Source organism: Lissotriton vulgaris, chromosome 1_1 (genome assembly GCF_964263255.1).
Source record: "Lissotriton vulgaris chromosome 1_1, aLisVul1.2, whole genome shotgun sequence".
Taxonomy (NCBI): Eukaryota; Metazoa; Chordata; class Amphibia; order Caudata; family Salamandridae; genus Lissotriton; species Lissotriton vulgaris.
The window spans coordinates 932355864-932382505 of record NC_141685.1 but is presented as its reverse complement, the minus strand read 5'-3'; the positions used below and the strand labels follow the sequence as shown (position 1 = coordinate 932382505).

Sequence of the window (26642 nt, the reverse complement as noted above, 5' to 3'; positions counted from 1 at the left end):
ACAGCACTCTACTGCAATCTACCCCACTCGTCTACTCCACTACAATCAACCCCATGACACTTCAATCTACCCCATCCACACCAATCTACTGCACTCCACTCAAATCTATCCCACACTGCTCCAATTTACCCTAGTCTACTCCACTCCAATCCACTCAAATATACCCCAATCCACCACACTCCAATGTACCCCAATCCAATCCACTCCACTCCACTCCAATCTACCTGACTCCACCCCAATCTATTCCACTCCACTTGAATCTACCTCAGTCCAATGTACCTTGTTCAGTTCCAGTTTACCCCACTCCACTCCAAAGTATAACTACAATCTATCCAACTCCTCTTCACTCTAATCTACCCCAATATATTCCAATCCAGCAACTCCAATCTACTCCACTCTAATGTACCACAATCTAACCCACCCACTCTACCACAATCTACCCTCCACTCTAATCTACCCACGTCCACTCTACCACACACCACTCCACTCTATTCCACTCTACCCAAATCCACCACACTTCACTCAAATCTACTCCACTCCATTCAAATCTACCACACTCCACTCCAATCTACCCCACTCCACTCCACCCCAATCCAATCCCACTCTACCCCACTCCAATCTACCCCACCCCACCCCAATCTACCCTATTCCAATCTGCCTATCCCCAATCTACCCCAACACATTCTACCCCACTCCATTCTAACCCTACCTATTCCACTCAAATCTACTCTATCCCACACCAATCTATGCCACTCTACCCCAATCCGCCCCACTTCACTTCACCCCACCTCAATTTACTCCACCCCACTAAACTGCCCCTGACCCCACTCTACCCACCCTACTCCACCCCACTCCAATCCATCCCACTCCAATCTGCCCCAATCCAACCTACCCCTCTTCAAACTACTCTGCTCCAATCATTCCTCTTTAGTGTACCCCACTTCAATCTCCCCATTCCAATTTACCTGAATCCATTCCTATCTACCCTACTCTAATCCACCCAATCTAGCCCACTACACCCTAATCTACGGCACTACCCTCCACTTCAATTGACCCAACTCTACTCTTCCCCATATATCTCTCTCCACTCCAATCTCGACCCCACTCCACACCATTCCATTCCAATCTGACCCACTCCACTGATGCCCAATCTACCCCATTGCAATCGACCCAATCCAATCAACCCAATCTACCCTGCTCCACTCTAGCCCAATCTACAACACTGCATGCCACTCGACCCATCTTCCCCACTCCACGTCACACCAATCAACCTCTTGACACAAAAATCTTCCCCACTCCAGTCCACTCTAACAAATGTCACCCTAATCCAACACAGTCCATCCCCCTTCAATCTACCTTACCACACTCCACCCCAAACTACCCTACTCCAACCTACCACATTGTATCCTCCCCTTCCAATCTACCCCACCTTAATCTACCCCAATCTACTACACTCCAAACATATCCACTTCAATCTACCTCACCCCAACTCAACCTACTCCACTCCAATCTAGCCCATCCCAATCTACCCTACATCAATCTATCCAACTCCATTTCAATGTACTCAAATGCACCCCACTTTAAACTACTCCACACCTTTCGTTATTACTCTACTCTACTCCACTCCACTATACCCCACTTCATTCCAATCTACCCTAACACAATCCACCCAATCTATTCCACTCAAATCTACCCCACTCCACTTCACACTACTCCATCCTAATCTACCCCACTCCACTTCAATCTACTCCTCTCCACTAAATCTACCCACTCTACTCCAATCTACTTAACTCCAATCCACTTCACTCCACTCTGCACCAATCCACTACACTACACTCTTCCCCAATGTACCTATTTGCACTCTAGTCTACCCCAATATATCCCACTCCACTCTACCCCGATCTATCACATGCCAATCTACCCCACTTCAATCTCCCCTTTCCACTCCAATCTACCCCACTCCACCTCATTCTACGCCATGTCACCCTAATCTACCCAAATTCAATGTACCCCACGCCAATGTACCCCACTCCAACGTACCCCACTCCAACCTTCCCCAATCTACTTCACTCTAATTTACTTTATTCCAATATACCCAACTCTATACCAATCTACCCAAGTCTAGCCCAAACTACCCCACTTCACCCACTCCAATCTACCCCACACCACTCCAATCTACCGCACTCCCACAATCTACTCCACTCCATCCCACCCCAATATATTCCATTACAAACGACCCCAGTCTAACCCAATCAATTCCATCCTACCATACTATTATCCACTCTAGTCTACCCCACTCCACTCCAATCTACCCCACTCCACTCCAAGCTACCCCAATATATCCCACTCCAATCTTCCCCAATCTACTTTGATCTACCCTTCTCATATCTCCCCCACTTTAATCTACCCCAATCTGCTCCACTCCAATCTACCCTACTCTACCCCAATCTACCCCAATTCAATCTATACTAATCCAATCTGCCACCCTAATCTACCTAATTTACCCAATCAAATTTACCCCACTCTAATCTACTACACTCCACTCCACCCCACTCCAATCTACCCCATCCACCCCACTTCTTTCCACCTCACTATATCCCCTATCCACTCTACACCAATCTACCCCACTATAGTAACCACAAAGTATCCTATTTCACTCTATCCCAGTCTACCCCACTCCAGACCACCCCACCCCACTCCATGTCACTAACTTTTAGCGATGCTGAACAGCAGCCACACTGGTGTGCATAATTGCTAAAACACATTGCCAAAGCCAGTAGCTTTAGCATAGGCGAGCTCTATTGGCTTTGCCAATGCTTGTTACAAGTAGGCTATTCTCCTAACAGGACAAATGTTGTGGACTGTCCACCAGTGTTAGTAATCTCAATGGTGCAATGAGTTTGTTGAAACTGAAATTACATTTATACAGAGCATACTACTGCTGACGTTTGAGGTAGTTTGCATACATAGTTTCACGTAGTATACTTTGAACTACTCGTAGTGCGTAGCATAGCTGATGGCACTGTGAACTTGTCTGCATTGTGCAATAATTGCAAATGGCACCCTGCACAGTGCCAGTTATGATAAAATAAGTATCTCTATCTTTATATGCTAAAAAGCATACAGTATTTTCACAAAAGTGACACTGAAAAATTAGCAAGCAGTGAGAGAGGTGATGATTTTGGGATCCTCCCAAACCTAGGGGGAGTACCAAGCAGATGCCTTGAAAACAAAAAGCACATCTTATTGAACGATTCGGTGGTGGTCCCATCCTCTTAGGACCACCCCAAGCACAGTTATTGGCAAAAAAACATTTCCAACCAAAGGTCCTGCAAAGCATTATGGGATGAGATTAGCAGTGGGCAGTGAATATTATATAGTATCCAATATCAAAATAATTCTACAAAGAGCTGCAGTTCAACTGGTGGTTACTGGATGTCCCTCCCGAGTCAAATGCAAATGCTTGATGAAAGGGTTTCAATGGTTTTGCATTTGACTCGTGAGGGACATCTAGTAACGACTAGTGGAACTGCAGCTTGATATAAGAATAATTTCAATGCTTTGTATTCGACTCGTGAGGGACATCTAGTACCTACTAGTTTAACTGCAGCTCTTTGTAGAACTATTTTGATATTGGATACTAAGGGCCATATTATCAAGAAAGGGCGATACATTATCGCCGCTTTTATTGGCAGCAAACTGCCGCTAAAGCTGCGATAATGGGCTTGATAATATGCCCTTGTGAATTCCTATAGAAGCCCAGGTTAACACCAGAACGCCGCTTTAGCAGCAGTTTCCTGCCAATAAAAGCGGCGATAATGTATCGCCCTTTCTTGATAATATGGCACTATAATATTCACTGCCCACTGCTAACCTCGTCCAATAATGCTTTGCAGGGCCTTTGTCTGGGATTATTTTTTTGCCAATAAATGTGCTTGGGGTGGTCCTAAGATATGGGACCACCACCGGAGTTCAACAAGATGTGCTTTTTGTTTATGCTCTTTGTGTTCAAGGCATCTGCTTGGTCCTCCCCCTAGGTTAGGGGGGACCCCAAAATCATCACCTCTCTCATTGCCTAATGCTTTCATTGAAAAAGTTCACTTTTGTGAATTGTTTATATGCTTTTTAGCATGTAAAATTGATTTATCAAAGCATCTGAGGATGTTGTTGATTAAGCACAGATTTTGTACTGTGCTAGAAGTGCGAATTATGCTCTGTTAGCCTAGCATAGTGGCATGCCCAGGGTTATTTAGAATCGGAAAGGAATTGAAAACTTTCAGTATATCCTCTAAATATCTGAGCATCTGCTACCCTTGGATATTTGAGCCTGCATCAGCCATATTTGGATGAAAATAGAAAATTGTTTCCACTAGGAGTGGGCGATAAATTTCGCTCTGCCACAGGAGTTGGCGGAGTTTTGGCCACCTCACATTACATGCGTAATGCGGAGTTCCAACCAAATTCTGCCAACGGCTGTTGACAGAGTTTTTCCTCATATGTGGCTCAGCAATGATAAGTGGGCAAGCGAGAGTTAGAATTGGCGTCCCCTTGAATGTTTTTCAGGTGTTATGAGGGCACTCAGCAACATTTTCCCAATGCAGGTGGTCGCAACTGTTTGCAGTGGAAAAGCTGCTGCTCAATTAGAAAATCTACTGGAGGGCAGCAAAACCAACTTAAGAAGCAGGCACACTCTGGCGTGTCATGTGGTGCCGTTTGCCCTGATTTTTCAGTTCAGAAAAAGCTCCCAGCACCAAAAAACTACACGAGCAGTTCAGCGTGCCGATTTTCTCCAGTTCTCCTAATGAACTAGGGTATTTCTTAGCATAACTGTTTGTGAATTTTAGCTACAGGGAGTGGAAACATGTTTACGTTGGAATCCGTGGAATCTTGCAGAGTTTTCCTGTCACTCTGTGGAATTCCACATTACACACGCTGGAGTCCATTTTCTTATTTCCACCCACATGAGACGAAATCTCACGAGAGACTTGTATTAATACCATGGGTGGCATCATAAACATGGAAATGATATTGAAACCTATACATTCTAATATACTTATACTCCCAAATGATCAATAAAGTTTTGAGAGGTTAAGTGCTATAGGATGTAATTGGTTTGATGCTGATGTTCACCAGAGGTCAGCCAATATAGGGTGTAGAAACAATAGAAGTTTTTCTGATAGATTTGGGCCACTGGAAAGTGAAGGTTGTGACAGAAATCTGATGGATGCTCCTCATCACTACCAGCATTTGAGAGGCACCAGGCTGATGGAAGATTCACAACAGTACAACAGTTCATATATGATGAGGAAACAGTGGGCAGGATTCAGGTAATTCAGAGTCACCAGACGTCAAAACCTTGCTACATCTCACAGAAATGATTCTGCAGAAGACTGCTACTGATGCACAGCTACTCGTCTTGCAGTCTACCATATTGGTAAATGCATCCCCTCAACATTAGCTTTGCACAAATAAGCCATAATATAAATAGTATGAAGTAGGAAATCTGGATCCTTGGAAGGTAGGTGCAGCCTTTAGACGGCTTTCAAAGATCCTCAGACAATGGAGATCTGTACATGTGATAATAATTGTTTCTCTTTGATCTAGCCTCTGCTTTCTCAGAAAGGTACCTGGGGATGCCGACGCGGGAGGATGCGACTTACACGGTATGTGTGTAGACCAATGGGAACTTTCTTTGTGGTGCCTCTGGAGGAAAATCTTACATTTCCATTGCTGTCCTCAGGTTGCCTCATTGTGGGATGATGCTGTCCGGCTCAAAGGCCAACCTTTCCTTCTGGTGCACGGAACAGGGGATGGTAAGAACACTTCTTGGTCGCCTCCATTCAAATCAGAAGGAAGGTCAAGGTTTAACACCATAACTCACACAAAAGGGGAGAGGGTCAAAAAGATTCTTCACTACCCCGAACCCCCTAAAGTAATATGTAAACACATAGAGGGGTAGGGAGAAAGAACGGTTTAACATCTACTGTATAACTATGGGGCATATTATCAAGACCGGCCATAAAATTATCGCAGTTTTAGCGGCAGAAAACTGCCGCTAAAATGGTGATAATGGGCTTGATAATATGCTCTATGGAATTCCAATTGAAGCCCATGTTAAATGTGAAGGATATCTAACATGGGCTTCAATTGGAATTCCATAGAGCATATTATCAAGCCCATTATTGCCGTTTTAGCGGCAGTTTTCTGCTGCTAAAACAGCGATAATTTTATCGCCTGTCTTGATAATATGCCCCTATGCTTTACTTAGGTGAAGAAAAAGAAGTTTAATGTGTGACTGCAAATGATAGATACTGATCGATAGGATTGGGCTCCATGGCACTAGCATTCGCAGATGGAACTTACAACTGCAAAAGAAACAATGGAAGCCATATGCTTCACAAAGAAAAAGAGTAGTCACAGTGGCATTCTGTGGGCCCTGTGTCCTAGTGGGAAGATGTTATACTGTGTAATAAGGTAAACAGGCACAGTGCTGAATGTAGGTTACAGGTGTTTGGGTAACTTATGATAACATAAAGCATTGTGTAGGATGAATCTGCAACAGGAGAGGCATTGTAGCTCTCAAACAGTCTGGAGTGAATACAGGCAGACATCTATGTTTGGTTGAATAGTGTGTGGTTGCTGTATGCTCTATGTGGGATCTGGGTGAGGTGCATGAGGTCTTGACTTGAGGCCTGGTCAGGGTTGTGGTAAATGTTATGCTGCTCGTACGCCTTTCAATGCTATATATAAGTATTTGAGAAGGGGTATTTGAGAGTGTTCTTCATCAATTGAAGACTGGCCTGTTTTGTTTAACAACGTGTTGTGGGTTTATTGTCATCTACTCCTTCTGTGTCTGAATGGCTGTCATTTTTGACATTCAGAGCATCCATACTACCCACCATTTTCATGCTAAAGAGTGGACATCTAATCCTTGGAATGGACCTAGCACCTTTAATAGATTCTTCTGGTGGAGTGACATTAATGGGTCCAAAACTCGTAAACAGCTGGTTAAACATTTCAGTTGCAAGGAGACCGCAAGGGATTGGAGGAATACATTGAACCCACTGGTCGATTCCCACCAGCAACTGGGCAAAGCCCCACTCTGCAGTGTAAATCTCAGTATCTCCTGAAAGCCATATTCAAGCATCAGCCAGTGGGACATATATTATGGCACCTTGGGAGAAATCCCTTAAGTCACTCTTAGTCTGGGGGTTAAATGTCACAGACTACCACAAAGTGAGGTTGGTCAAGGGGAAGCACAAGCTCACTAGCTGATGCAGTGCACTGATTAACCAGCATTCCTTCAACATCGGAAACGCACCGATGCAGTATCGGTCAATTCACATCCAGCTGGCTGCAGGTTTTCATAGGTCCTAAGCACTCAGCTCCTTTAGTCGTGCTCCATACAAATGTATGCATGCATTTCTTTGTTTGAATCAGTTTATTGAGTTTTATGTTTAACAACAATTATGTGCAGTTTGCACATCCTATAATGATTTACATAGCAAACATTAGTACAATGTTTACAAGAATCAGGCACTTTGTGTACAGTAATTTACGTTATCCAATTGTTGGCTGTATCAAAGGGAATGTACAGGTAATGGCACATATAAAGATTTTAAATTATAGTGTATCATTCTGAATAATCGGTCTGCTACAACCAAGATATCCCAGTAATAAGGTCATTTGTGTACCCAGCAATAAACAAATAAACTGAACAAAAATACTATAACAAGATGCCAACAGACCCTTCGCCCTTCTTGACCATCCCTCAATAAAGCTGCTCGACATGTATTGGACAATTAAGTGACGCGCGCATAAAGTTGCAGTAACCAGATGTTATCCTGGGGCCCTGCACATGGCAGACAGTGCACATCCCAAACAGCTTCCGCAGCCATTGGACCAATGAGTTAGCCGGGTCTTCCATCTGTTGAGGGGGCGAGTTAGCACCAGTGCCTGGAGTTGATTGAGTGGCAGCTTGCAGATCAACCGGGATAGCATCCCAGTTGGCTGCTATGGGGTATTTGTGTAGCCATAAACTGCCTTCCCTGTGCAAGGTGACACTTTCCGCCTGAGCCCAAGTTGTGAGAGATTGCATCCAAGCTGCAAGCATTGGGGGTTCACGTACCTTCCATCGCCGAGTGATGAGGAACTTGGCTGTTATTAGCCCCAGGCCAAGGAAGCAAGATGTCACCTTGTTTTCCTTGGTCCTGCGATAGAAACCTAGGATGCATACCTCCCAGGTGTGCAGTGCCAAGTGCCCTGTGCAGGTGGATGGCTGGGTGGTGACGCCTCACCATTAACGCTGCAAGCAAGTGCACCCCCAAAGCATATGCAGGAGGTCAGCGCCTACCAACTAACAGCGGGGGCCGGCATCGCTTGAAATAGCGTTTTTTTTTTTGCTGGGGTGAGATATTCTCTGCGCACGATATAGTATTGTATAAGGCGGAATCAATCATTGTGGGGGACATGGACTGGGTCCTTCAGCAGTGCCTCCGATTCAGTGTTCGTGTAAGGACGAGCCAGATCTTCCTCCCACCTGCACCGGAGGGAGGTGAGCTGTGGCTTGGAATTAGAGTGCATTCAGTCTGCAAATCAGCGAATCTGGGGGCATATTATCAAGGACCGTTGTTAAAGTTATCGCCGTTTTATCGGCTGGAAACTGGTAATAAAACGGCGATAATGAGCTTGATAATACGCCCTTGTTAATTCCCATAGAAGCCCATGTTAACATCAGAACATGGGCTTCTACGGGAATTAACAAGGGCGTATTATCAAGCCCATTATCGCCGTTTTCTCGGCAGTTTCCTGCCGATAAAACGGCGATAATTTTAACACCGGTCCTTGATAATATGCCCCTTAGTGTCTATCTGGTCCCATTACATGCAAATATTGCAGAGTGAGGTGTGTCGGCATTTCCAGGGCCATGTCACCCCATCTTCTTTCTGTGGCATTAAACAGTAAATGGTATAGGAGGAAGTTGCCTTGTGGAAGGCCGTCTTCTTCCATCAGTGGCTCATAGGTCAGGAGACTATTATCCCAGTAAAGGTCCTCTTTTCTTTGGATGCCCGCAGCATGTCAGGCTGTTAGTTCCACTGACAACGTACTGGTGTGTCTTCTGGGTTTGCCAAGCAGGGGAATCACCGGGGAGTAAGGGGTTTCTGCACATAGTAGTTAAACAACTTGGTGGTAACAGCGGAATGCCCCACTAAACAACAAGGAGATGGGTATTGGCGTATGCGTGCAGGGATGAAACACGTGCATGGCGTCCAGCAGAATTTATGCAACTGCAGCTTTCACCATATCCACAAGCTGTAGACCTGACATCCATTTGGCCACACATTGAAGTTGAGGTGCAAGATAGTAGTGCTCAAAATTAGGCACCTCAAGGCCTGTCTGGCCTATGGGGAGATATAGTTTCGACAATGCTACCCGGCAACGAGAATTGTTCCATATAAATTCCCTCATTGCATTTTCCAGGGAGCGAAAGAAAGGTGCAGGTATATAGAGGTGGAGATTGCCAAGTAATAAAGGAGATGGGGGAGGGAGACCATCTTGAGAAGTGCTATGCGCCCCACCACTGACAGTGGTAATGTTCGCCAGAAAGTCATGTGTGCTCTCAAGGAGTTAACGGCCCTTTGCAAATTGCCATAATATAAGGCTTCAGTCGCCTGGTACACCATAATACACAAATAGTGTAAGGTGGTGGGCTGCCAGACCACTTGGGTCTGGTTAAGTACAAAGTTAGGATCCGGCAGCGAATGGGTGAAAGGAAACACGCAGGATTTATGCCAGTTGACCTTAAGTTCAGAAAGATGAGTGAAGCGATCAAGTGTTTGGGCCACAGCGTCTGTGATGGAGTGTAAGCGGCTAAGGCAAATGAATAGGTCATCTGCATAGAGAGAAACAAAGTGCAGGCCATCTCCCAGCAGAATGCCCAACTCCGTGCTCCCAGCCTGGAGAGGAAGTGCCAGCGGTTCTATGACCAATGATAAAAGCAGTGGCAAAAGCGGGCAGCTCTGGTGAGTGCCCCTGTGAATCGTGAATGATTCCAATACCAGGGGGCCAGTCTTGACCCTGACCAGTGGGTGAGTGTAGAGTAGCTTGACCAGCCGTAAATAGCGGCCCCCAAATCAAAGTCCTTGGCCAAATCCAGGATAAGATAATATTCTGGCACATACTTCAGCGGCGACTCCTTCATTTAGGTGGAGGAGCGTTTCCCCCCCCCCCCTCCCCCCGCTGCAGGAGCAGCAGGTACACAGAGAATAATAAAATGGTCATTAACATTTTATTATTCTGTGTGTTGCCAGCTGTGATAGTGCAAGCGTGATAGTGAGGGCGTGGCCGACAGATTCCTGTGTATTACACACTTCTAAGCCAGCAATTCCAGTGCTGTTAACACCTGAGGGATTGCAGGCACAGCCCCCCAGCGTCAAAATGAGCACTGAGTTAGCCTGCTCCAACCAATCAGGAGTGAATCAGAGTAGTGAGTAGTGAGTGCAGAGTAGTGAGTGCAGAGTAGTGAGTGCAGAGTAGTGAGTGCAGAGTAGTGAGTGCAGAGTAGTGAGTAGTGAGTGCAGAGTAGTGAGTGCAGAGTAGTGAGTGCAGAGTAGTGAGTAGTGAGTGCAGAGTAGTGAGTAGTGAGTGCAGAGTAGTAAGTAGTGAATGCAGAGTAGTGAGCAGTGAGTGCAGAGTAGTGAGTAGTGAGTGCAGAGTAGTGAGTGCAGAGTAGTGAGTGCAGAGTAGTGAGTAGTGAATGCAGAGTAGTGAGTAGTGAGTGCAGAGTAGTGAGTGCAGAGTAGTGAGTGCAGAGTAGTGAGTGCGTGCAGAGTAGTGAGTGCAGAGTAGTGAGTGCAGAGTGCAGAGTAGTGAGTGCAGAATAGTGAGTGCAGAGTAGTGAGTAGTGAATGCAGAGTAGTGAGTGCAGAGTAGTGAGTAGTGAGTGCAGAGTAGTGAGTGCAGAGTAGTGAGTGCAGAGTAGTGAATGCAGAGTAGTGAGTAGTGAGTGCAGAGTAGTGAGTAGTGAGTGCAGAGTAGTGAGTAGTGAATGCAGAGTAGTGAGTAGTGAGTGCAGAGTAGTGAGTGCAGAGTAGTGAGTGCAGAGTAGTGAGTGCAGAGTGCAGAGTAGTGAGTGCAGAATAGTGAGTGCAGAGTAGTGAGTAGTGAATGCAGAGTAGTGAGTGCAGAGTAGTGAGTAGTGAGTGCAGAGTAGTGAGTGCAGAGTAGTGAGTGCAGAGTAGTGAATGCAGAGTAGTGAGTAGTGAGTGCAGAGTAGTGAGTAGTGAGTGCAGAGTAGTGAGTAGTGAGTGCAGAGTAGTGAGTGCAGAGTAGTGAGTGCAGAGTAGTGAGTAGTGAGTGCAGAGTAGTGAGTAGTGAGTGCAGAGTAGTGAGTAGTGAGTGCAGAGTAGTGAGTAGTGAGTGCAGAGTAGTGAGTGCAGTGTATTGAGGGCAGAGTAGTGAGTGCAGAGTAGTGAGTGCAGAGTAGTGAGTTGTGAGTAGTGAGTGCAGAGTAGTGAGTGCAGAGTAGTGAGTAGTGAGTTGTGAGTAGTGAGTAGTGAGTGCAGAGTAGTGAGTAGTGAGTGCAGAGTAGTGAGTAGTGAGTGCAGAGTAGTGAGTGCAGAGTAGTGAGTAGTGAGTGCAGAGTAGTGAGTAGTGAGTGCAGAGTAGTGAGTGCAGAGTAGTAAGTGCAGAGTGCAGAGTAGTGAGTAGTGAATGCAGAGTAGTGAGTAGTGAGTGCAGAGTAGTGAGTAGTGAGTGCAGAGTAGGGAGTGCAGAGTAGTGAGTAGTGAGTGCAGAGTAGTGAGTAGTGAATGCAGAGTAGTGAGTAGTGAGTGCAGAGTAGTGAGTGCAGAGTAGTGAGTGCAGAGTAGTAAGTAGTGAGTGCAGAGTAGTAAGTAGTGAGTGCAGAGTAGTGAGTAGTGAGTGCAGAGTAGTGAGTAGTGAGTAGTGAGTGCAGAGTAGTGAGTGCAGAGTAATGAGTGCAGAGTAGTGAGTGCAGCGTAGTGAGTATTGAGTGCAGAGTAGTGAGTAGTGAGTGCAGAGTAGTGAGTAGTGAGTGCAGAGTAGTGAGTGCAGAGTAGTGAGTGCAAAGTAGTGAGTGCAGAGTAGTGAGTAGTGAGTGCAGAGTAGTGAGTGCAGAGTAGTGAGTGCAGAGTAGTGAGTGCAGAGTAGTGAGCAGTTAGTGCAGAGTAGTGAGTAGTGAATGCAGAGTAGTGAGTGCAGAGTAGTGAGTGCAGAGTAGTGAGTGCAGAGTAGTGAGTGCAGAGTAGTTAGTGCAGAGTAGTGAGTAGTTAGTGCAGAGTAGTGAGTAGTGAGTAGTGAGTGCAGAGTAGTGAGTGCAGAGTAGTGAGTGCAGAGTAGTGAGTGCAGAGTAGTGAGTAGTTAGTGCAGAGTAGTGAGTAGTGAGTGCAGAGTAGTGAGTGCAGAGTAGTGAGTGCAGAGTAGTGAGTAGTTAGTGCAGAGTAGTGAGTAATTAGTGCAGAGTAGTGAGTAGTTAGTGCAGAGTAGTGAGTGCAGAGTAGTGAGTGCAGAGTAGTGAGTAGTGAGTGCAGAGTAGTGTGAGTGCAGAGTAGTGAGTGCAGAGTAGTGAGTGCAGTGCAGAGTAGTGAGTGCAGAGTAGTGAGTGCAGAGTAGAGAGTGCATAGTGAGTGCAGAGTAGTGAGTAGTGAGTGCAGAGTAGTGAGTGCAGAGTAGTGAGTGCAGAGTAGTGAGTGCAGAGTAGTGAGTAGTTAGTGCAGAGTAGTGAGTAGTTAGTGCAGAGTAGTGAGTGCAGAGTAGAGAGAAGTGAGTGCAGAGTAGTGAGTGCAGAGTAGTGAGTAGTTAGTGCAGAGTAGTGAGTAGTTAGTGCAGAGTAGTGAGTGCAGAGTAGTGAGTGCAGTGTAGCGAGTAGTGAGTAGTGAGTGCAGAGTAGTGAGTGCAGGGTAGTGAATAGTGAGTAGTGAGTGCAGAGTAGTGAGTAGTGAGTGCAGAGTAGTGAGTAGTGAGTGCAGAGTAGTGAGTAGTGAGTAGTGAGTGCAGAGTAGTGAGTAGTGAGTGCAGAGTAGTGAGTGCAGAGTAGTGAGTAGTGAGTGCAGAGTAGTGAGTAGTGAGTGCAGAGTAGTGAGTGCAGAGTAGTGAGTGCAGAGTAGTGAGTGCAGAGTAGTGAGTAGTGAGTGCAGAGTAGTGAGTGCAGACTGTGAGTGCACATCATCAGAGCTATGTGAATAATAACTGTATCAGCCCCGTGCGTGACGTGCATCATCCACATTGCTCAGGTCACCCAAATTCCTGCACTCTCTACCACACTGCTTTCAAGAACAGCATACTCTTGCACACACTCACTGCTCACCAATTCAGAGTTTGCTAAACATTTTATGCAACGAATTGTCATACACAATGCCAATAACTCAAACTTTAATGCTGCGAGCCCTATTGCATTGTAAATGCTTGTTGATAAAGTGTCTCCAGTTGGTGTTTGAACGACCCTCTGCTGTCCACCAGGACACCCAGATACTTGTAGCACGTCACTTGGTCCAGTTTGTGACCATCCAAGAACCAGCTGTTCTTCCTGGTCTTATTATTGTTCACTGCCATGGTTCTTGTTTTTTTCAGGGACATCCTCATTCCTTACCCATCATCCCTCATTCCTCACTTCTCATCCCATCTCTCAACCTTCATACATCATCCATCAGTCATCATCCCTCATTCCTCATTCCTAGTTCTCATCACTCATCCATTGTTCCTCACTTCTCATCCCTCATCTCACACTTCTCATACCTCATACATAATTTCTCATCCAACATTGATCACTCCTCATCTTTCATTTCTCATTCCTCTTCCATCAGCCCTCACTATTCATTCTTACTTCTCACCCCATCCATCATCACTCCGTACCTATCTCTCGTTCCTCACTTCTCGTCCCTACATCTTATCCACCATGCACCAACCATCATCCATCATTGTCTTTCATTGCTCCCTCAGTCATCACAACACACATGCAATAATGCATAAAACCCCTTCACCTTGATTGGTTGATAATAGCCAACCAGAGTTAAAGACAGTGGACTGCATTCCATTTGTCCATCCACTGAAAGATACTGTTCTCATCTGCAATAGCTGGTTTTGAAAAGAGAGAGGACATACATCTGTGTGTGGTCCAGGAAATCCGATGCTGTGAAAAATGAAATTTTATTAAGGTACAAGATTTTTTTTCGTGTTTTCAGGGGCCTCTGATAAAAGATCTCATGGGTTTGAGAAAGGGATGGAGCTAGGGGCACTGCTCATATATCAACACTTGGAGCAAAGACTATCATAAGATTGATCTGTTTTAATTTCTCTATCTAATAGAGAACATTCAGATGATGTCATTTGCAGTAAGAACTGTATTTTCTCTCCTTGTAGTTTGCAGACTTGAGGCTTGGCAGGGCTTTCTGCTTTGCGTCTCTCTTTTTGTTAATCTCATTTTTTATTGAACAGATACAAAAAGAATATAAACCGCAACATGCAGAGAACCAGATTGCATAGAATATGCAGTTTGACTTTACCTCTTTACAAAGTGCCCCAGTAAAAACACAATATTATGCAGTGTGAAAACATCCTGGGGAGAATTATTCTACGTAATTAAAGAACTCTAAAAAAGTACTTCAACCTATATTCAGCAGCCATATAGAGTAAAGTGCTGAAGTGGAGTAGTCCAAAACAGAACATAGCCCAACACACGGAAAGCCAGATTCCATAATATCTACTGTACAATTTTTCGGATGGTACACCTTTGCAAAGTGTCAAGGGTGCCTTGAAAGAGACATGGTACTGTCAAATGCAAATAATCCTAGATAGCATTCCCCTACGTAATTGAAGAACTGAACCTAAAATGCAGCTATGGAGACTAGGCCTGCGCAAAAATGGCAGGACCGCATAGCAAGATTAAGACAAGCCCCTAGTGTTTCCCTCATCATAAACAAAGTTGTAGGTTTTAGCGTCGTTAATGAGGAATAAGCATATAAAGTGCAATAATAATTCTAGGAAAGATCGTCATACTGAGTCAAAAACTTGAAAAAAGAATGGACAAAGGGGCAGATTTACAAGCCCCCTGCGCCTCTTTTACGCGGCCGTTGCGTTGTGACGCAGCGGTGGTGCAAAAGTCGCGCCATGGTGCGGGATATTTACAACGTGACGCATCTCCTAGATGCGGCATGTTGTAAAGCCCTGCGCCAGAAGGAGGCGTTCCATCTCAGGGGGGGTGTTCACTTTTGGGCCCATGCTGCATCAAAACCCTGCGCCTGCTTAAAGCAGGCGTAAGGATTGACGCAGCATTGTGGAGATAGGGCCCCCCCAATGCATTGCTGGAGCTGCGTCGCGCTTGCTACACAACTCCAGCAATGCGCCGCTTTTACGGCACAGATGCGTCACGCATCTGTGCCATTTTTGCCCCATAATGCTCCACATTGTAAATGTGGCGCATCCAGGGTGGCGGAGCTGCGGCGCACAATAACTGGCGCATCCCTGCTGATATGCAATGTGTAAAAAACAAGGACCCCCTGATATGGATAAAGTTCCTGGGTCAGGGTATACAATGTATGTAAAGTAACGCACCCAGACAAACAATATGACTACTGACACAGGTTAGATGGCAAACAAACCAAAATTAATGATACACAACTGAATTAGCATATAAAGTACATTTTAATAAATTTCATAAAAAACGTCATGAGTAAAATCATTGACTTATTGATAAAACATGATAAAAAAAAATTAAGTTCATTATCACATATGCATTAATTTTGTAAAAATATGATATAAGTGAGGGATGGTTTCCTGTCTATGCATTTCGACACGTTAAAGGTGTCTTCCTCAGGACTTTACCATCATGATGCTGCATTTGTGATGAAGAGACTGGTGATATAACACTGCGGTAGCTTGTATGGTCTCTGAGTAACGATTGTCTGTCTTTAAAAGTTTTGACGATTGCTTAGTATGTAATTCTTATAGGTTTTCCTATATGGAACCATGCGATTTCTCAGCCGATTGAGGTGTCAGTAGATAGCTATCTATGTAGCTCAGGGTAATGTAGTAACGAGGCAACCTGGTTATTGTAGTATGGTCCTGTTCAGATTACCGGCTCTCTGTTCAGGACAAACCGGGGATGCTTCGGGGTTACGTAGTTACCCGGACGCTTGCTGATAAAGATTGTTTGGAAGTTAACATCTATCCGCAATGCATCAAAACGATTAGCGGATGTTGTCAAACAAGGTAACGTAATTGTTGGAGCTAGACGAGGTTGGTTGACTGACGGTTATCCATGAGCAGCAAGGTAAAGTCGTGCCGAAATTGCGTTGTTTGCCAAATGATAGCGGTTTTCGGTCTCAGGCTTCCGGCTATCTGAAACAAGCGAAAAAACGGCGTGCCCGATTAACACGTTCTGGCGTCTGGGAACTCAGCGAGAGATATGCAGGGATGCACCAGTTATTGTAAATATGCCCCAAAGAGTATAACGGCAGAGCAGCAGGGTAGAATAGAGTGTAATAGTGCGAAAAACATGAAGGACAGTGACATAAACTCACTGTTTTAGAAGTACAAAGCAAAGTTAAAGTAAGTACATGAAAAGCAGGATCCCAAACGGCTGAAAACTGAATGATTTTCCCAACTCGGAGTGATTATTCCTCCTCAAAGGCCTTTGTCGTCCTCATTTTATCTAACCTAGGGGCATATTATCAAGCGTCATCTGCACTTTTCTGCCGATAACACGGCGATATATGCATCACCCTATTATCAAGGCAGCGTTAAGTCAATTAACTTGGCTTAAAGCCACGTTAATTGACTTAACGCTGCCTTGGTAATAGGGCCCCTTTCACAATAAACTCATCGTGGAAGGGGGCGTGCAGTGGGTGTTGCGGTGGGCGTTCCACCGCAACACCCATTCACTTCGACGCTGCCACCTATTATCAAGAGAGGCGATAATAGGTGGCAGCGCCGAATTTAAGAACAGGAAAGACCTGTTCTTAAGGTGGCAAAACGAGGAGAAATGCTTCATTTCTCCTAGTTTTTACTTTTTCCATGTATGCTGCCTTGTGCAGCACACATGGAAAAAGCAAATTGCCAAGGTTTGTTTATCTACAGGAAGGTGTCCCTTCCTGTACGTAAACAAACCTCTTTTTAAAAATGCCAATTTGTAACTTACATGTGTGCTGCATAAAGCAGCACACATGTAAGTTACAAAATGGCATTTAAGCTTTGTTTATGTGCAGAAAGGAACACCTTCCTGTACATAAACAAACCTTCCCTGCCTGCGCTGGCATTAAGTTGTAAAACTTATCGCCATCGCAGGGAGATACACTACGCTGCACCATATCCTTGATAATATGGTGCAGCCTAGCGTTTCCGAAGTGGCGAAGAGAGGCATTAAGCCAAGGCGGCTAACACCTCTCTTCGCCACTTTGTTGGTAATATGCCCCCAAGTTTTAACGGTAGCCGTATTAAAGAACTCCAATATTGGAAAATCAACGAATGAGCCACCACGAAGGCGACTGATAGAAAATTTTGCACATACTTGTTCAACTTCCGGCTAGTAGAAGATGCACCAAAGAAAACTAACGTGTCTTCAGGCACAATCATAGATTACAGATATTTGTTAAGGGTTTGAAATAGTTCATCCCAAAGTTGATAAAGTTTTAGGCGTGAAAATAAAATATGTAGCTAATCACCCATGTAATTTAGCCTAAAGCGGAAACACTGAACTGGAATCATCCCCAACATCTTATGCAACGCTCATCAGGTATAGTATGCCATCCATTCTAAAGGAAAACACATCCTTTTAAAACTGGTGGCCCTAAGAGTTTTTTTAATCATTTCAGAAATATTTTCCCATTCCCCAAATTGAAATCCTGCAACTGGTTCTATTGTATATTTTGTCCCAAAAAAATTCAGGAATTGAAACCTGATCAGAGTGTTTTTCAAGACCCTATACCAATTTCCAACCTCTGTCAGCTCAGTCTTTACTACAGCCGGATAAGTGCCTGAATCTCTTTGTTCATCTATTGATAATTAGCTGTCAAAAAATGAATTCTCTGCAAGAAACTAAACAGATACTAGTGACTCACTGCCCCATGGCGCCATTCAATTTCCTCCCATGTTATCAGCCTGACCGATATAAAGATTTTAGACCAAAAATGTGTGTCCTGTAACCAAACTCAGTAGGCTCTATGGCAGATCGGAACCTGTCTTGACTGAAAAAAGCGCTCTAAAAGGCTCACCATTTCCGAAGCGGATCATATCTTGGCTTTGTGGGCATCTTTTCTGTCTTTAAAAAAGCTGGGAGACCAATTTTACATTGTTGCACGATACGAGTTAGTAAATAATTATCAAAGCATCCAAAGCCCTTGCCTCTCCGTGCTGTAATATCTATTAGTGCTACCTTATAATTAGTAAAGAAATGTGGTAATGCAAGGCTGCCCTTGTTTTTATGTAACTGCAGAATTTAATATTTGACAATTGGGGCTTTATTATTTCATATTAATGTTATGATGAGCGAATCTAATACCTTGAAGTATGTATTATTAAGCTTAATAAGGAGACTGGAAATCAGAAACAAGAATAAAAGTAAAATAGAAATCTTAATTGGAGACATCCTACTAATCAATGTCAAGGGGAGAAGAGCCCATTTTGCTAATAGAGCGTTTACTTTACTGAGCATAGTCTTATAGTTCATCTGAAATAATACTGAATATTTGTTGGTAACAAACAACCACAAATAGAGAATTGGATGCTGAGGATGAAACTGACGCTGAAGGCCTTGAGAGAGAACAGTAGGTAAGGCATTGAACAAGAGAAGCTTGGTTTTGCCCTAATTGATCTTGTAGCCACCAATATTTGTGACTGATCTAGAATTACATTTATTGCCCCTTAAATATTTATCCCAGCAACCTTCAGACAGAGTATGCAAAGAGTGTAATTTTTGACATCCCTTCTAACGGAGGGGCAATAGACTCAGCACTGCCAATTTGCACTGCCGTGGGTTCAATGAAAAGACTAAAAAGAATAGGTGACATCGGGCATACCTGACGGGTATCTCTATTAATTTTCACTGGGCCTCCTATCGTTGACTTTATAATAATTCGCACCTCTGCATCCCAATAAAGCACCTCAAAAGCCTTCTCGGCTTCCATCATCACAATTGCTGCTCTCTCCTGATTACTAGAGAAGAAATTTGTATTGCTTTGAGGGAATTACTCGAGATACTCATAACTTGGTGAACAATTCATAGTCTGCATTAAGAAGACTTACTTTAAGGATGCTGACTAATTCTTTAAATGTAGAAGGAATGCTCTCACCTTCCATGATTAAGTTGAATAGGTCAGTAATAAATGGAAGCAGATCTTTTGCAAATATCTTGTAAATGATTGTCCTACCTGGAAAAATATATGGGAGCGATGGAAAAACATATAGTAAACAAAAATATTTGTTGCCTGTCTGGTTCTTTCTACAGTTCGCAGATGTGCACTAACCTCTGTTTCTGACCTATGGAGCATAATATATTGATCCAAAGGGTAATACCCTTTACTCACACCTAAGAACAACCAGTCACTTGTGACACACTGTCTGACACCTACATGGCTTTGATTTCATGTTGTGTGTGCCACGTATGTCCACCTGCCTGCTGTGTTATTGTGTTTTCTAATATGTCTTCACTTCCTTCACATTGTAGCAACTAATTAGCGCCAACAACAGCATGCACATGTCTACCATTGGAAACACTATAATACTGTGTGCTGGAAGAGCAATCCATTCCTGATGAAGCATTGAACCATACATGGAAAAAAATGTGTTTACTAAATGTTTTTGCTATCCCTCTCATTTACTTTTCCAGGTTGGAAAATTATTTTTAACCATTGTAGCAGGTATTGTCTTCCAGGGAAATACCTATATTGCACATCACAGTTTAGGCATGGGGTAGGGATATACCGGCCTTTTTTAGGTCCTGAAGATCCGCGGAGGATACTTTTTGGGCCGTAAGGTGCGAAACATGTTGACCTGACCACACCCACAGATTTGTGGCTTCTTAGGTTCATTATGCCCCTACAGTAACCCTGACCAATTTACAGGTTTTAAAATCTTGTCAAGAGAGCCATCACGTTAAAATCCAACCAAGTGTATTTTAGACAGTTTTAACACTCCTTCACTTTGGTATACACCATCACCCCACCCCACATATCTAGGATGCCCTCATTCTTACACCTCTCATCATACAGCAAGATAAAATAATCATTGCAAAAGCATCCCTTTTTGGGGCCTGTAGGGCATTGCAGCGCTGGCCCTACCAGGAGCACACCCGATGATGAAGCATGACATCCCCAGGGATGTGTGAGGGCAACAAGAAATAATCTTTAAGATTCTCATCCCTTTTTTCATCCACCGTTTTGCCCTTTTTTTCTTTCTGATAGGATCAGTACATCCACCGCGTGTTGGATAATCGTTTTCCGAGCCTAAGTGCTTGATCTTCATTGTCTCCTATTCCTCCCTCTCTTTTGTTTTGACATATGTGCATAAACAAACCTGCGTGATACTTTGTGCGCATATGTCTGCTTAAGCTTAAACTTAGTATGAGTTTTCAAGCTCATGAATATACAAGTCCTCTTGCCTCTGGGTACTCATTTGCATGTGCATGTAACTTAATAAGTAAAATAAAGAAGCCCCGGGACACCTGCATGAGTTCATGCACCAAGCCTGTACTGCCTCCTACAGCCCTATGGCTGCTATTGCCAGAGATAGGGTGCGTTACCAACTCGGACCCAGGCTATGCATTTGCTAATAATTATTTACAAACAACAAGGGATGGGGCTGTTTCTAAGATGTTTCCATGCCGGCTGAGTGCACACGTGTGCATATACAGACACGTCCTCCCAAAATGTTTACACATTTAGCCATCTAAGTGCCCACCCTATGTATCCACTTACCATCCGCATAAAGCGCCAGCTGTCTCCTCCTTCTCGACGCCTATGATTCCTGCTCACCCCATTCAAGAAGCTTTCTCAAAAACTGACCGTTGCAGCAGGCTCCCTCGTCCATCCCCATTCAATAAATGCTAGCATTCACAATATCTCTGACTGCAGACACACAATCGAACCACTTTTTAAAATACTTCAGTGCCTTTCTGGTAGAAACACAAATCTAACCAATAAAAAATAACTCCTTTCTGCTGGCACAGAAAGGGATATGCCATTTGCTCCCTGAACACACCCGCCTCGACGTCGTCCGGATCCCCTGGTTCACCTCTGGTATATGTCACTCCAACTCACTCCTCCTTCAGCACCCCCTGAAGAAACTGCTGGTTCAGCACCAGATTGGTTCATGTTCACCAACGGCTCATAATACTGTCTTATTTATGAGCATGTTTATAACGCCTTCCACAATTAGTATTCTTTAACAGAGTGGTCTTTTCAACGGTTTTGAGTCAGTCATTTGCTCACAGCTGTATTGTTATTTGCAAAAAGTGACTGGCTTGAAGACTGTGTGGATGCCCCAGCATGGTGAGTCGGCCTAGTGGAACAGAATTGGGGTTTCATATAGGTTTGAGTCATTGAGGGCAAGTTTTATTTAAAGGGTTCTCCTTGAAACTAACAAACAAAAACAGAAACATTGTACTGCTGTCATAGATGGATTATTTGTTATTGAGTGTACAAAACATTAACAAATGTATTCACATAAGGCCAGAAAACACCCAGCATGTTTGCAGAATCGTTCCCCTTAGGTTAGGAAACGTATACCGTATTTATATGTTCGACAACTCACTGTGCATATGCAGGTCAATTTTCGAATGTCATAAAACTCACCCTCTGTTTACAAATTGAATCCCTGTTTTCAGAAAATAAACGTTGCATTGCAGGTTCAGATCTGTAGGTAGGAACGTGCAAGCAGCATTTACCTGCTGATTCCGGCAGAGGTCAGGCCACTTCCTCTGCATTTAGTTGACCATTTCCAGAGGTCAAACGCACATTCAGCAGCATTTAAAGATTCCCTTCGGAGGTGACAACATGCTTACAGGAGTGCCATGTTTAGCTCCATAGGGGTCAGGCACGTACACTGCATTTATAGATTCAGTCCTGTAGGTCAGCAGATATTGTATGTACACTTATTTTATTGCCCCAGTTGAAGCTCCAGTTCTGTAAAGGACAAATGATCCTAACTTACTTGGCTTGGTGCAGGGTAAGCATGGTCGCAAAATCCGTTCCGCTCGCGGATTTTGTGGAATTTCGGCAAATTGGCAATCCACGAAGTCCTGCGAATTTGCCGGAAATCCGCGAATCCGCGAGCGGAACGGATCCGGGGGGCAAAAGTTCAAGCTTCAAGCTTGTAACTATTTTAGAATGGCGCCGGCAAGCTGCCAGCGCCATTCTAAAATAGTTACTAAGTTAGCTTCAACAGGAAGCACTAATAGAAGCAGGTGCTCGAGTTTAACTGAATTCGAGCACCTGCTTTATTTTATCTATTAGTGCTTCCTGAAGAAGCTAACTTAGTAACTATTTTAGAATGGCGCTGGCAGCTTGCCGGCGCCATTTTAAAATAAAACAGGAGAGGGGCAGAGGGCAGAAGGGCACAAAGACGAGTGTGGCAGAGGGCAGAAGGGCACAAAAACGAGTGGGGCAGAGGGCAGAATGGCACAAAAACGAGTGGGGCTGAGGGCAGAAGGGCACAAAAACGAGTGGGGCAGAGGGAAGAAGGGCACAACAACGAGCGGTCTCGCAAAAAAAAACTGCGAGCACGCAAAACGCCCCGTGAACACGCAAATCGCCCCATGAACACGCCCCTAAAAAAATCAGCAAATTCGCACAAATTCGCGAATTTTGCGGATTGCGAATTCGCAAATCCGCAAATTCGCAAATTGCGAATTCGCAAAATTCGACCACGCTTGCAGGGCAAAGCAAGTTCTTTTACATACCCACTCACAGACCCATACAGCCACTCACACACCCACTCACAGACCCTTACAGCCACTCACACACCCACACAACATCTCACACACCCATACAAACTACTCACAATCACATCCTTAGAGACATACAAGGACTGACACAACCACTCACTCATCCATAGAGCCAGACACACACCTACTCACACACCCATACAGCTGTTCACACAACTCGCTCACCCATACAGCCACTCTCACAACCACAAACTCACACAACCACACACTCACTCATACAGCCACTCATATAAACTCTGACAGACCTATAAAGTGACTCGCACACCCATTCTCAAAGTTTACAGGTTACAGTTAAGAAATAAAAGTAAAAGAAAGTAGACATTCACTAAAAAACACAAAGGGACGTTATAGTTAGGCTCAGATTTCACTCATACAAAACCAGTGTAATCCAGCAGTTATAGTTACTCACTCAAACTATAACATAGGCCCGCAATGTGCTTATGACCTCACATATTACATCACTCATGACATCATCGAGTGAGAGTAAGCATTTTCTAAGTGTTATGATTGTTAACATTTTTACTAAGCTACTTCAAAATTAAAATTAGTATAACAGGTGTGCTACTAATGACTGCTACTACTTCTAACATATATTATTTGAGTGGCTGTGTGACTCTGAGTATATGCATGTGTGAGTAGCTGTGTAGGTGAGTGAGTGGCTGTATGAGTGGCTGTTTGGTGAGTGAGTGGGTGTGGTAGTGGCTGTATGGGTGAAGGAGTGGCTGTGTGGGAGGGTGAGTGAGTGACAGTTCGGGTGAGCAGGTGTCTAAATGGCTGTATAAGTGAGTGACTGGGTTTGTAAGTGCCTGTTAGGTGAGTGAGTGGCTGTTTCAGTAATTATTTAGTTAATTGAGTTGGTTTGTGAGTGGCAGTATTGGAGAGTGAGTTTGTGTGTGAATGGCTGTATGGGTGAGCGAGCGGATGTAGGAGTTCTTGTATGGATGTGCAAATGGGCATATAAGTGGTTGTGTGGGTGTGTGTGTGAGTGGCTGTATAGGTGAATAAGTGGGTGTGTGAGTAGCTGTATGGGTAAGTGAGTGGTTGTGGTGAGAGGATGTATGGGTGAGTGGGTAGATCTGCGAGTGGCTGTATACGTGAATATGTGGGTATATGTGTAGCTGTATGGGTGAGGGTGTGGCTCTGTGAGTGGCAATATGACTGAATGAGAAAGTGTGTGAGTGGCTCTTTGGATAGGTGAGTGGTTGTGTGAGTACTTGTATGTGAGTGGTTGTGAGGTTGTGTGAGTTTATCAGATGCTATAAAGGGTGTGTGAGTTGTTCTGTGAATGATGTCATCAGTGATGTCATTTAAGATGTCATCAGTGATGTCACTGACCATGACATGAGTGATGTAGTTTGAATGGTATTTCCATAGGAAATTGCTTGTTTGATTTTCTAATTCCTTTGGTGCTGTTAGAGGAATCTTCACTTCTAAGAAGTTCTGTTTTTTGCCTAGCTCCTTCACTTCAAGCAGGGGCTGAGAAAAATGGGGGTTACAAAGCACAAAATCACCATGCATTTTCCATAGACTTTTTTGGAATGTGATACCCTAAAAACTGCTGAAAAGAATCATACCAAACTTTACAGAAATCTAGATCTTGGCCTGGAAAGCATGGTTTGTTTGGTGAGTTGGTGTAAATGTTTGAGAAATTAAGGTTAAAAATATTTGTACATCTGGATGACTTGGTTTGAGAGACTCTCGCTAGAGTCCTCCGAGCATATGTTCAAAAAATGGGGTGTTCTGATTGGACTTGGGTGCTTTTTTCCCTTGAGCTACCTTTCTGCTCCCACGGGAGTGAGGGTCCCGCAGGAGCAAGTTTTCTGATTGGTTGGCTGCAACATGAAAGCAAATGTTGTGCGGCCATTATAGGAAGCTGGGGACTAAGGGGCTCATTATGATGGCGGGAGGATAGCCACCGCCGGGCTGGCGGCGGCAATCCTCCTGACATCACAATGTGATTCATCCACAGCCAAATTAGGATGGCAGTGGGAATCACATTGGCTTTGCATTGGACGGAAAGTCTGTCCGCCATGGTCCCGCAAGGCGGTCCATTTCCGCCCACCTTGCGGAACCCGGAGCCACGGCATCATTGCATCGGTGCCAAGCAGGCACCGCCGTAGAGATTAGGAGGAACCCTTCTGCCTGTCTTTTTACAGCGGATATCCCGCCTCAAAAAGACAGGCAGAGAATAGCTTTGGAGGCCCGTTGCGGGCCTCCTCTGTGTGGGGTGCACTAGGGGGTACCATGCACAAGGTGGCAGGCACCGCGTGGTGCCTGCCATGTTGTGCATGGAAATGCACATCCTGGCATTTTCACATTGAGGACGGTGCTGCAGCCAGCAGCACCGTTCAATGTGAAAAGGCCAGGATGTGCCCACCAGTGTGGCGGGCACATCCTAATTGGGCTGGTGGGACCGCCACACATCTGGCTGGCGGTCCTATCATCTTTATGATGGCGGGCGGACTGATGTCCGCCCACCATCATAATGAGCCCCTTAGTTCCTTGTCCTGAAAATGAATTTAAAAAAACAATATAAGGGGGCAGGGTAAGTGTACTCTGCTCCTATTAGACCTTGTGGTGGAGGGATCCCAGAGAGACCCCTCTCCCTGGCTCCATTTTTTTAAATTATATTTTTACATGATCCAGTGAGACTCGGATAGTATCAAAGGAAACAAAATGGCAGCAACCATTTTTTAAAACTTAAAATGACCCCCAGTGTGGGCAGGGCCTGGGTTCAAAATAGATTCAGTTGTTTGGGAGGAAGTGTGTGTTACCTCTCTCTCTGAGCTGAATTTGATCATGTGGACCCAATACTCGGATCTGTGCAATTTGCAAAGGGAAGGAGAGTGTGCTGCCCACTCCCCAATCCCTTTATGACCCGGGGACCCCATCCTCCTGACCCGGCATGAATATGAAAGGGGACGGGGTGAACATGCCCTCTCCCCGAGCCAGTTATGGCCCCAGGGACCCCATCCCCTGGGGACAAATGTATTCAAAAAGGGAAGTGTGACATGCGTTCCCTCCCGGCCCCAGGGGTATCCACCTAAATATTGCTAAAAAAGTGAATAATAAATGAGCGGCAGGAGCAACACTGCTCCCAATGTTAGCAACAGTATGGGTGTCCTGGGCGGGCACTGGGGCAACCACCAGATATTTGACAAAAGAGCTGACTCCCCCAGAGGAGCTGGGTGGGGCTGCATAAGCCTTGGGGGTACCCTGTTGTCCCCTCCAAAAAAACTTTGAGTTGTGGGAGCCCTCCAGGTACCCACTGATGAAAAGAAATGAGGCTCCTGTCGGTACCCACTGTGGGTACCGGCTGGGGTCATGGGACCCTGGGGCTCCTCCTGTGTCCCTCAAACAAAATAAAAAAATGTGTGTTCTGAGTAAGCCACAGGGACACCCACAATAATGTTACAAGGAACTGCTCATTTATTAATCACCGCTCCTTGAAGGAACAATCCATAATGCCCTGTGAGGACAATTTCCACTTTTATTTTGCAGCTTGCTAATGTCCCTAGAAGGGGTTGGGGGACCACCAAGCACATTTGTAATCTTGTAAGGGGCCTTAGTAGTGCAGCAGTCCCCCAGCAGCATTAAAAGAAAAACAGTAGGTCTTGTGGGTCATTATATCCGTGACCCCAGGAGAGCTTACCATATTCTTATATATATATATTGATATTCTGACCAA

The 26642-nt window shown here is 44.7% G+C and overlaps 1 protein-coding gene across 1 annotated transcript in view; it reads left to right on the top strand.

The window, feature by feature from the left end:
* Positions 1–26642, top strand: part of LOC147748202 (inactive dipeptidyl peptidase 10-like) — a 508957-nt gene that overhangs the window by 443909 nt on the left and 38406 nt on the right. Inside the window, exons 23-24 of the mRNA XM_086959116.1 lie at positions 5605–5663; positions 5741–5813. Of these exons, the coding sequence (XP_086815242.1) occupies positions 5605–5663; positions 5741–5813 (132 nt within the window). The remainder of the gene's footprint in view (positions 1–5604; positions 5664–5740; positions 5814–26642) is intronic.